Raw genomic sequence first — 12,959 nt, 5'->3', positions numbered from 1 at the left:
ATTCATCATATTTCAGCCTCTTAGCCCTGGATGAAGTATCACCACAGATCCTGCTAAATTAAATGATGGACCTGCTACCACAACTCCTCAATTGTCAGGCTCAGTTTCAAAGAGCTATCATCTTGTCATGCACTTATAAGACCCGGGAATCATTCCTTTCTCCCTTAGACACATCAGATCACCCATTCAAGCAGCCCTATTTCTCCCTTAAATTACCACTCAGATCCAGCCTGTCCTTCCCATTTCTATTACCCTACTTAAGACTCCCATCACCTCTTTCCTGAGCTCCCACAATACCTCCAAACTTGGTTCCAGTACATTGGCTTTCCAAAGTCAGCCCAACCCAGAGGTATGAATCTAAGTGTACAGATTTAAGCTGCATGGACAAAAGAAGAATGGGCATAGGAGCAAATCTAAGGGCCATATTCCTGCATGACAACAGAAGAGGCTTTCTGTCTTACGTGAGGAAGCACAAACTCCTCAGATTGGGCTACAGCCTTCTCAGCAAGCCCTTGTCTAACTGGCCAGCCTTATCTCCTCCCATTTGCCTTGATAATAGTGTGGTATGACTGTAATTTCTCGAAGTATGTTTTGTTACCCCTCTTTGGCATGTTGGTTTACATCTATCCCTGGCTGGGAATGCCCACTCCCATCCTCCTCCTGCTCAGCCACTTTCTGACCATCACTATAGGCTCACACATGGACTACAGAAAGAAGAGGTTATAAATATTCCTGAGGCTGTAAAGAACTAGTACTAGAACAGGGTCCTGCGTAATCACCAGAGGAATGGGGAAGCTAGAGAAAAACCAAATGTAAGCTACATAAGCTCTGATTACCCAATAAAGTATTTGAAATCAAGTAGAAGACTCTACAGAGTTCCTTGTGGTCACATGACAATTACTAACAACTTTAAATAGCTTTAAACCTCACAAAGAATCAGTTTAGTGTTTACCTGCCTTGCAGACTTGGGAACACCCTAATCAATGTGCTATGCAGGTAGTGGAATGACAATGAATCTTTGTGTCTTATAAAGGACATCTTTTCATTGCTACAGTCATACCTTGGATTTCAAGAACAAGCCTTGATTCATTTAGACAGTATAAAAAATACAATGGAATTTGAATGCTGCAGATTTCAATGCAAAGACTATAGACTTTAATATACATAGGAAATACAATTTTGAACTTGCAACGCTAAGGATATAGGATGGGGAAAATTCCCAACATTCAACTGGTTTCTACCAAAGATAAATGTGAATTATCAGTGATAATGAGTGAGAAATATTATGCTGAAATGAAAAATTTAAGACTACATATTTTGATAATATTACTAGCTGTCCAAATTTAGGAGGAACACTCCCTCCAAAAAAGTTGGATTTAGCTTTTGCTCAGAGCTTGAGTATTATCTCTGTGGCATAAACTAAGAATCAGAGAATCAGTGTGAGAGATATATAGCACCTTGGATTTGGATAATAAATTTTTAACGTTTTAAATTTACAACAATGCAATGTTGGTGCTAATCAAGGCCACCTGAAAAAGAAGTACTCTTAAAAATGAGCAGGAAAAAGACAATGAAAGGCTTTTTGTCTAAGCAATTAGGTTTATAAAACAATTTTCATCAAAAGTGCATGCATGTGTGCTACACACAAAATGGATTCGGCTTCATTTCAATTCATTATGCATTAATTTACTAAACAAATATTTATCAAAAACTATGTGCAACAACTGAGAGAAAAGAAATTCTAATGACAGAGATAAGACACCCCTGTGACACTTCCAAAACAGCCATTTTCTGTTTTCTCAGGGGACTTTGAGGTGATGTCATGAATAAGAATAATTAACAAAATTCAAAAAGATAACTGTTCAGGAATGGAGGCCTCCAAGCCTCTCTCTCCCTTGTTGTTATTTGGAGAGAAGTCATAACTACAGAATGAAAGAACATAGAATCCACATTGATATAGTAAATACCCATCCAAAACCCTTGGGACAATTTCAGTTCTAAATACCAATCCTATTTTCTCTCAAAGTAAGTTTGTGTTTGTTGTTTATCCACTTAATTCTGACTTGGGAAATAGCCAGCTTCACAGGCACAGATAAAGGGCATCTAACGACTTCTTGGGTTTCCTTAGCGGAAGGACAGGAAATGGCAAATTAAAGGCTTCTTGGCTGACATTGAGTGCAAAGGTCATGAAGGCAAGGGATGGTGCTGAAGCTCCTTGAGCAGAACTGCGAGAACAGCAAAGTACAGAACAAAGGAAACCAACCAGACACATTGTTTTTAGGCCAGAGCTCTGGGGAGACCTTGATTTGGATTTGGTAGGATGTGAAAATGTGAGGAAGTAGAGGGAAAGGACGCTCCTACTGACCTTTTCTTGAAAGTCAAAATGACTTACAAGACCAAATTCTACATTTCAGAATTCTTAGTGGCCATGGTATAATGTTCTTTCTTTCAAAAACAAACCACACCATTCTTGAAAAATGACTTGGACACCTTTTGGAGTAAAGAGGCTACCACTGTCCCACAAGTAGAAGACCTTTTTTATTTTAGAAGACATTTGTTTCCTACAAATACTCCCTCAAGTGAAGGCTCATTCAGGGAAAAAACCCCAATTCTATGAACATGGCCTACATATATCAACTCCTCTTCATGCCCTGGTCCTAGGTAGAGTTGACTATTTTGAGTCAGAAAAATCTGAATGTGAATATAGTTTTACTGCTGGCTGACTACAGAATCTAGGGCAAGCTCCAGGAAGCTCTCTGAGTTTGTGTTTTCTGATCTATAGAAAAGAGACAAGTTCTTTCTTATAGAGCTTTTAGGAAGATTAAATGACCTAAAACACATTTAAGTGCTCTGAAAATACAGGACTGGGAGTGTAGCTCCACAGTAGAATGCGTGGTTAGCATGCACAAGACCCTTGGTTCAATTCTCAGCACTGGAAAACAAAGAAAAGCAAAACATGCCCTGAAGATGATAAAATGAGATATAAATACTATACATTAGTATTCTTGACCACGCTCTTTTTGATGTTATCATAGTATAGAAGGAGAATGTGATAACAAACAAGACAGAGATCTTGACCAATAAGTAAAAAGTTATATCACATTGGCAATAATCATACTGAAACACATATTGAGTCCTCTGACATCAAATTCTATTTACAATGTCAAGTCCAACATTTTCTTTCTATTCTGATTTTGACCCCATAAGAATTACAGATTTAACATGATTAGACACCACTAATAATTATTCTTAATGAAGTGGAAGAAAAGGTTTTCTCTACTATGTGGTCTTCAGTCTCAAACAACCTTACAGTTAGGCGAAACAGTGTTCTCATAAAACAACTGCAACAACAACAAAAAAGTACTATATTATCTTCTAGATGGTACTCATGTGACAACCTTGCCATAGTTTGAGGTTTTCATTAAACTTATTCATTAAATATTCATACTATGCTAGCTGGGTACTATAGGGCAATGAATATGATTAAGGTACAACCCTTACCCCAAAGGCACTCGAGAATCTTATTACTGGGAGGTACTGATAGTCACTGATAAAGAGGCAAACTGTCAAGGAGTTCTCTGATACAGTCCAAAGAGTTCTGGTAATAAAAGGAAAAGACAAATGACCTTCAACTGCAGAGCTCTAGGAGGGTTCTGTGGGGAAAGTTATTTTGAGTAAGGTCAGAGAAGATGGATAGGTCTCCTTTGTCAGAATGGCAGTAGATGGTTGTGGGCTAGCAGCTAGGCTGAGAAGCAAGCTTATTCTTGACCCAGAAAGCAGACGAGAGCAGGGTGTATTGAGATATAGTAGCTACAACTGCATAACTAGAACACAGGGAGCAGAAAAGACAACGAAGTTGAAAAAGGAGGGCAAAAGAAAACTGCAGTGTTTGAATGCCCAGATGAGAAGCTGGATTTTTTTTTACAAGATATAGATATCCAGTGAAGAAAGAATGTAATGATAAGCCTTGGTTCTGGAAAGAAGAGCAAGTAGAGTCATTATGGAGAGTTTATTGGAGGGGTGGAAGAGAAACTAAAGGAGGCCAAACCAGATAAGGAACTAGGGTCACAGGTCTGAGGTATGAAGAGCTAGAAGGCAGGGAGTAACAGCAGAAAGGACTGGATGAATGGCAGTATACGTTTTCATCTTCAGGTGACATCCTCCCACAGGGCACTGGTTCTGGGACGCAGCGTGTCACCAGGATTAAGAAGTCTTAGTGCCTTAGGCTACACTAAAGAGATGAAAGGTCCTAAGTGCAACATGTTTGAGCAACCTTCCTTTAAAGACTTGCCTGGTGGCATTTGTCTGAAGAAGGGACACTGTGGGTTAGATATGACTGCTTTGCTTTCTTAGCCACGGGACCTGTGATACAGTAAGTGTGATACAAAAGTAAAAGTCTAGTGGTTTGCATTATCCTGATGCCACACAATACCCCGGGTTTTTATAATTTTATCCGCTTTGCATCACTGTAAATTTTTCTGAGCTTTTTTTTTCCTCTTCTACAATTTCTGCTACTTTCATGTGAACCCCTTTTACAGGCAACAGCTGGCAATGTGAGGGGTTCTCCCTAATCTATGATGGTTGAAAGTAAGACTTCTGCATTTGATGATGAATAGTAAGATGAAATAATTTGTTCCCAAATATGACCAAGCCAATGAATCTACTTTCTTAAATGCTTGAGATAATATAGCCCAAAACATGTAAAAATTATATAACCATAAAATTAAAATGACTTCCTTTTTTACTTATACTCTATTCTCAAATAAAAAAAACAAGCCTCTGAAGCACATGCAACAAATCATATACCCCACCAACACCTAAAATATGAGTTTTTATCCATACTGTTGTGTTCATTTTCTTCTTGAAGATAACCAAAAAAAGAGAGAATCTGCAAATGGAGCTAAACAGATCATTTTAGCAAACAATTAGACACAGAATGACTCTAAGTGAAGATTCCTGGTGCTTCTCTATGTGTGCAAAAGTATGCACTCTGCTTACCAATGACAAAGCTAGAAAGAAAACTCACCTGTTTTCTTCCTCAAGATCTGCTAGGATTCTCTCTAGCTCCCCTCTTTCCTCACTCTCTAAGGAAATCAAGATCTGGGCAGGACTACGAGGCTGGCTCAGGGGGGAGTCCTGGTTCAAACTTTGGCAGTAATGCTGGATTAACAAATGTTCATCATCTCTGGAAAATAAAATCAAAGGTTTTGGTTTTTTGCCCCCTTTATTTTGCTTTGGGGGTCAGGGACTCAGGTGTGTATTTGAAATTAGAAACATTTATTTGTTCTTAACAATTAATTTGACCCTTTTTCCTGCTTTGAAAGACATTTAGATCCTGTTGAGGTTGTGGTCTACCACTCTATTGATGACAATTCAAAGTGTTTCTTAAACTTTTAGTTGAAATTGGCCTGTTTACATGGATAAGTGAAAAGTAGCATTATGGAAATACCGGGACTCTATGTAGACAGTTTAGCCAATAGTTAATAAATATTAATGTCATAATAATGGCCATTTAATGCCTTTTGCTTCCAAGTCTGTCAAGATAACCTGGTTACTGTCCCACACTATTGTGAATACTGACTAGGAAAAAATCTGCAGGCCTTAAAATAATGGAGTAGACACCGCAACGTAACCAAAAGGTGTTGCTTCAGTCATCCAATTAACTTAAAAAAAGTCATGGAGGCAGGATGGGAGCAATAATTAAACTGTAAATAAATAATTGTTTCATTCAATTACTATTTACATAAAAAACAAAACTTGCGGAGGAAAATCTGTTATGGTGAATGATTAAAAGAAGACAGAGCAACTCATTGGTCAGAACACGTCTTAAGGACTAATGGGGGTATTAATGGGTCTGTATTTGGGGAGGCAAATGGAATCTTTCCTGGCATCTAGGAACCCTCCAATACCCAGGAGAAATTATTTTTGAAGTCCATCACTTCAGTCTCCTGAAAAGCCTGTGTGTCTTCAGAAGGGGTCTCACTCTATCACCTAGGCTGGTCTTGAACTCTCAGGTTGAAGCAGTTCCTAAACCTCAACTTTCCCAGTAGCTAGAAACTGCAGGTGTGCGCTGCCTACCTTGGCCATTGAGCTATCACTGACAGGCTAAAGCTTTTTGTTTCTGTTCACATATCATTAAGATGATAGCTTCATATTCTTCTGCTCATATCACTTAATTTTATGCTGAAAAATGAATCAGATATTTAAGGGGAAAAGTCCTCCTGATTTAAATTAGTTTGATGTACCAAGCCATATAAGTAGTAGAGATGTCAACTATAAATAACTATTAGGTACTAAAAGGAAATATTAAGTTAACCAACTCATCAAACCACTTCCTAAAACATGCCCCTAAATACCACGATTTTGTTTTTTACCATCTACACTGAGTAAAAATGGATTTTATGTCCTGAGAATGAGCTAAAGCTACATTTAGTTTAAAAAGAAAACAAAAGCAGTTTTACCACCTAATTTATTATTCCTATTCCAAGATTCTGAGATTTTCTTGCTAGGATTTCCCACTCATAACATGTCGCTGTCATTAAGTCTTTCTTACTATTCTCTTAGGCAGCAATGAATGGCAAGCCACTGTCACATGGATACAATCTGAATTAATTTGAATGTGTCAGAGCTTCTAATGTCAAAATCAATGAGCCAAAGAAGCAAATCATTCAACATTTGATTGATTCTTTGGTCACATATTTTCCTGTCAAAGAATTTTGTATATGTGAATACCATTAATACTCTTTCACAATAACTAAGGAAGAGAATGTATCATGACTGGGAAAAGGCTGGGTATTTTACTTGTTTGAAGTAACTCAGTCGCACACAGATGAGTGAGTCTTGGCTTGACTCGAATCTCTTTGCTCCCCTTTATGCTATGAGAAGATTTATTCTCATGTCTCCAATAACTAGTTATGTGGAATGCCACTTAGATACAATTTCCTTCAGCTTAACCTTCATGAAGGTTCTTTCTCATTTGATAAAATTACTGTTCTTCTCTTTGCCTATATTATCCATGACAAGATGGTGAAACTCCCCCAATTTATCAAATTAAAAAGTGTAACTGTACTTTGACTTGATTTCCTCTCTCTCTCCATTCTTTACTCAGATGGCAGATCCTTATCATTTCCTCTCAAGTGTTCACTTCATAACCTGCTCTCTCCACTTCAGACCCTGATCAAAGTCTGCGGAGTTCATGGCAACACACCCTGTGCTCCATACTGTGAATACTGTACCTGGTGTTTAGCATGCAGCCTCTGTTGTCCTGCCATAGCGATGTTCTCTGCCACTTCTAGCTTATTATCCCACTCACTGAGACCTGGCTTTGGAGTCCCACCAGAAATCCTTCCCAAGACTGCCACACTTTTGAAACCCCACTGAGATAGATGCTAACTCACGCAAATTGACTACTTGATTTGTGGAGGAAAATACCCAACTACCCTAGCATATGGGGATAGCAATTTGATATATACCAAGATCACATTTCCACTTTTTATCAGTGGAAAAATTACGGTAGCTATTACTTTAAAATGAATATCACATCCCTTTAAATATAGGGCAGGTTTGGTCAAAATCTAAGTATTTAAGGTAAGTGTTTGGGATTGTGCAATTTATAATGACATGGTATTAAGTAAGTTTCGACAAGAATAAGGCAATCAGTTTTTGATAATGCCGGAATTTGGATGAGCTCATTCTGTGCCAGGGTGTTAAAGAGTTAAAGAAGCAAAGTAAATGAATGGCTCTTTGAAAGATCAAATGAATACGATGCTAGCTCCTATATCCTGTGCTATCCTACCTCTAAATCCCTCCAAGCAATTTCATTGTCAGGAACATTTCGTAAAAAGAGACGGGATACTTACATGCTCTCATTAGGAGAGATGCTATCATTTAGATAAGATCCATTGCTGTTTTCCATTTCTGCTAGCCTGATAAAAAACGTAAAAGCTCATTAAAACTTATGTGACGTCTTAGAATCTATTCAAGACCTAATCGAACATTCCTGAAAACTAAAGGATAAATCATGGCAAGAGGAGAAAGGAATTCTTCAAATTAAAGGATGTGTGTGTTGGCTTAACCATTTGAAGCAATGTTTAGTGGACCACAACTAGACAATATCTTTGTATTTCGGATATAAATTCTACGGGAAACTATATTTCATCGCTGGCTTTTTGTCCCCCACATATTGATCTTCATTTCACTGAGAACAGGTCTTTGTTTTCAGAAGAAAAGCTTCCCTAACAATAAATGCACCCCATACCTTACACTACCCTTTTTAAAATAATGTGTTCTACCGATGACAGACTTATATAGCTAGTTAATGCTTTCTGCAGTTGACCAGTATGTCTAGTGTCAGAATATTAAGAAAGGACGGATTCACAGCAAGCTCTCTAAATGCTCAGCCACCAGTCTTTATCTTTAAAAATCTCCTTCACCTGAGGTAATAATAAAGCCTCTGACAACTAAAAAATGTTAATCAAACTCTTGAATACTTATTTAACAAGCATAAGATATAATTAGTGATTTAGTTTTTAGGTATAAAAATGATCTCCAACATAAAGAAGGTAGAATAGGAAGGTCCAAGAGTTAGGAAAGTTAATTGTTCTCTCCAGTAAATCATATAAAATAAACACACAAATGGAAATCTGAGGATTTCATATTCACTATACAACAAAGTACCATTTCTTCACAGATTAATGCCTAATCTAGCAGTTTTCTAAAGTGGGTAGATGATTTGTAAGCCAATTTAGTCAAAGTGTGCTCAGTATATACAGAACACAACAAAGCTACCAGAAATGTTTTAATATAGGCTAGAGTTAGGTACGAATGTTCTAGAACAAAGCTCACGCTAGTGTCCAAAAACAACATGCAGTGGAATAGCATGCACGTTAGAGGGCAAGTTGATTAGTAGAAATCAGACAAGATTGAGGGAGAAAGAATTGTTTAAAATTACTATAGGTTAGCTTTCCTTGGTTAGTTATTTCAATCAATATTTGCCTAGCATTCAACTAGTCTCATACCTGCTAGCATAATGCTCAATGCGTGAATGAGTATCATCGTGTGAGAGCTGAGGGGACGAGGCAGGCCTATAAGGCAGAAAATGTGATTAGTCACAGATACCATCCATTAATGGAGAAAACCCCCACCACACAGTTAATGCTATATACATGGCCTAGAATGCTTTTATCCTAATTCTGTGGATCATGTATTGATCCTAATATCATAGAGGGCAGCAAGTGTTTTTAAATCCAGATTTGAAAGATGATTTCTCATCTATCTCGTCTTCTCAAATGCCATAAAGACAGAGCAAAAACTTCTCTGGACAATTTTAATTATAAAAAAACATCAGAGAGAAAATTTGTGTGTAGCACTCTGTCTTCCTAAATTGCCATTTCTCATATCGTATGGGACTGAAAATGTGCTAACTTGATGTGATTTAAAATTTTGGACAGTTCATACCTGTGCCATATATTAGCTATCTTTTTGTCAACTGGAAACTAAACATTTGCCTAGTTATATGTACATTTAATAGTCTTAGTTTCAAAGAGGCCACTTTAGTCTACGACTTCCTCAGAGTCCTTTATTGGGATTTCTTGGTCTGTGCAACATTCACTAGCAGGAATTTATCTCTAATAGTTTGATAGCAGGGATATACCGCCAATTTGACCCAAGATCATATTACAATGCTTTAAAGAATGATGAAGTTCAACAGTATGTCACAAATATTTGGAGGGGGCTATTATACAAGCAAGGTCTTGCTAAGAAGCCCAGGCTAGCCTTAAGCTTTTTGTCTTCCTGCCTCAGCCTCATAAATGCTGGGATCATAGGCTGGGATTAAAGGTATACCACCATGCCAATCTTAAATGATTCTTATTAGGAACAACGTAGTCTCTAATATAGATTAGAAAACAAGAGGAAAGAATTAGCATGACTAGTTACTATGCTTTTTATAAATAAAACCTACCTTCCTTTAGTTCCAAGGGTAAAATTGTGGTAGGGTTAACACTTATTTTATACTCTCCTAATCTGATCTACTAATTATCCTTTGAACTTTTTATGGTATCTTTTGGATTAAACTTGGTGGAGTCACCTGTTCTGAAAACCAATTTGTGCCTGTGCTTTCCATATTAACTGGAATAAGACAGGAGGTCTCTACTTCTCTCTTGATGGCAGAAAGCATAAAGTCAACAGCACCATGTTCAGTCATGGCTCTGGCTAACATCTAAGCAGCACTCAAGGAGTTGTTGGGCTGAACTTTCTGAAAGTGGTTTCTTTTTTCTTACATCAAAAACAATGAAGTTATCTATTAACTGAGTCTACACAGCAAATGTATCAGAAATGCATATTTCTTAACGAAGCTATAGGGTGCAGTAATTATAACACTATCACTATGAATTAGGGAACAGTAAGTCTCTCCTGAGAGATAAAGGTCTTATTTATAAGACCAGTGTTGTCTAGGTGAAGTGTAAAAGATCAAAACTTTTCATGAGAAAACCAGAGGGTGACTATCCAATTAACAGATCCAAAGACTTCCATGTGAACATTTATAGTATAACTTTAGAGTTAATCTGCTAATTTTCTAGAATCCTGGAATAGCTCATTATTACAAAAATGCTAAAGTTTGCTTTGAAATCTTCACTGAAGATAAAAAGAATTTATACTTGAATTGTTTTATTTATATGCATTATCTTATCAAGAGATGAATCTTTCAATACATATTTTATATGCTAAAAGCCCACCATGAAGGAAAATATGTTAGTAATGTTTTCTCTTAAAATAGTTGCTACTGTGGTAGGGTAGAGAAGAAAACTCAAGAGCTTGTAGCAAAACTACATGAAGAAAAGTTGGCATGTAAATCCAAAGAACATTAATACAATCTTTTACAGAAAATCTTATATACAAAGCTTTAATTCTTAGCCTCAAGGATAATTCCATGTTTTTTTCTTATTAATGTACATTGCACCTATCGCAGCATGCATAAGCACAAGAACTCATAATAACCAGAAGTCTTAAAAATTACATACTAAGAGAAGCATTTATTAAATCAGAAAATGAGCCAAAAGGGAGTACTGGTCAGAGAAGAATCACTTTAAAATTCAGAGTTAGTAAAATAAAAAACCACTTCATCCAGAAATAAAACTAAGCGCAAAGCTTTCAAAAATACTTCCAAAGGAAGGTAATAATACTGTACCTGCTTTTTACCTCTTAAATATAAAACCATATACCAGGAAAGATTACTTCCTATTACTACTAATAACCCACTCAGCAGAAGGCAACTCACCCACCTCCATTCTCCCTTTTGTGAAAACTCTAATGTTTTCACCATTTAGATTTCAAAGCAGCATAGTTCATAAGACACTGGTGGGCTGTCCCATTTATGGATAACCAATGTAAAAGTCTCATGCTGGATTTAATTGAAATTCTATGACAAATACAAGCAAAGAAGACTTTTATCTAACAAAAGATCTGTATCTCAGGAAAAGTGGTCCCTATGAAATAGAATATTGTCACCATTATAGTATTTATTGACATTAAACAGAATTCTTACAAAATAAAACATGTTAGGATCTGGTTTTTCTATCTCAGTAGGATAGCTTTAAAATAGATCTTATATATTACTAAAAAGTCTATGAGCAAAGACTCTAATAAAATGATGATATTAAAGAAAACAAACAGCCAGCTGAGTTTGTTTTCTCCCTCCAAATTAGAACTTCCCTAATTCTTTTTGCATAGGTAACCAGTTTTTCATAAAAAGGTATATAGGGAGTATGATATATATATATATATATATAGATATATATATATATATATATATATCTTTTTTTGGTACCAGGAATCAAACTCAGGATCTTGCACTTGCAAGGCAGGCGCTTGTGCCACTGAGCTACATCCCCAGCCCAAAAAAGATATTTTAATACAGGATATTTATTTTAAGGTATGTCAAAGTTTTAGACAAATAGCTCCTTAAAGAACATTACTTTAAGGTGATTGTCATGGTGTTTTCTTTTCATTAGTTTATGTGCAGCCACTTCTTTCCTTTCAAGGAACTATTAGTTACTTTTGTTTATTATCTTGGCTACCATTAGCCATACATTTTAGTAACTGTTCTTTAGCATATTTATCTTTAGGATTTTTTTATTTAGTTAAGCTTAATAACAACAGAGAGTAAATGTTTAGTTATCAAAAACCCACCAAGCACAGAACTTGAGCAGATCAATTTTTTAAAAGGTTCTTATTGGGCTGGTAAGATAGCTCAGCGGTCTAAAGCTAGGCAAGCTTAGGTAAGCGCACAGGGACCGCGGTTCCATCCCTGGCATCACGAACCATCCCAGCCCCACCCCCACGGTGGGTTGAGCTGGCCAAAAAAAGAGGTTCTTATTTATGAAAGCTTCTAACTTCTGCAACCAGACTACTTGGGTTAGGGAAAACAGTTATCAGCATTCAGGGAAGATAACTGAATCTAAATAACTGCCCAAGTTGTTTAAGAGCAAAGGTTAAAGAAATCAGACAATTCGCTGCTTGCAGCTACTATATCTCAAAATTAAGAAGCACAGTAATGCAGTTGTTAAAAAGAAAGGAAAGAAAGCCTTCTACTTCTTTTATGCAAATAAAGACAAAATAAACCCCAATTAGTAGTTTGCATTTATCACTACAGGTTTTAAAACAGGATCTACTTTAAATTACATGGTGGAAAAATAAAAAAGAAACAATGAAAAGCTGAATTCTGATATAAACCTGTCTTCCAATTCGGTTATTATTTTGCCTTTTTATGTGACAGAACTAAATGATTTTAAACAAATATTTTGATATTGTATACTGTGAAATACCAGAAATGTGATATAAAAACCCCACACAACTTTAAAACAGGCACATTGTTTGCCAATATATAGATCATAGGTACCAAGAACATTTCTGTCTGTCTCTTTCTGTCTGTGTCTGTCTGTCTGTCTGTCTGTCTGTCT

The 12,959-nt window shown here is 36.6% G+C and overlaps 1 protein-coding gene across 8 annotated transcripts in view; it reads right to left on the bottom strand.

Moving 5' to 3' along the window:
- The window catches only part of Dmd (dystrophin), a 1,613,500-nt gene that overhangs the window by 38,614 nt on the left and 1,561,927 nt on the right, over nt 1-12,959 (bottom strand). For all 8 annotated transcript variants that reach the window (XM_023715436.1, XM_023715435.1, XM_023715434.1 and 5 more), the window contains 3 exons: nt 9,018-9,083; nt 7,860-7,925; nt 5,027-5,185 (listed from right to left, as the gene is read on the bottom strand). In XM_023715436.1, coding sequence (XP_023571204.1) covers nt 5,027-5,185; nt 7,860-7,925; nt 9,018-9,083 — 291 coding nt within the window. The remainder of the gene's footprint in view (nt 1-5,026; nt 5,186-7,859; nt 7,926-9,017; nt 9,084-12,959) is intronic.

This window comes from Octodon degus, unplaced genomic scaffold (genome assembly GCF_000260255.1).
Source record: "Octodon degus isolate 3935 unplaced genomic scaffold, OctDeg1.0 scaffold00041, whole genome shotgun sequence".
Classification (NCBI taxonomy): domain Eukaryota; kingdom Metazoa; phylum Chordata; class Mammalia; order Rodentia; family Octodontidae; genus Octodon; species Octodon degus.
This window is presented reverse-complemented; position numbering and strand designations above follow the sequence as displayed.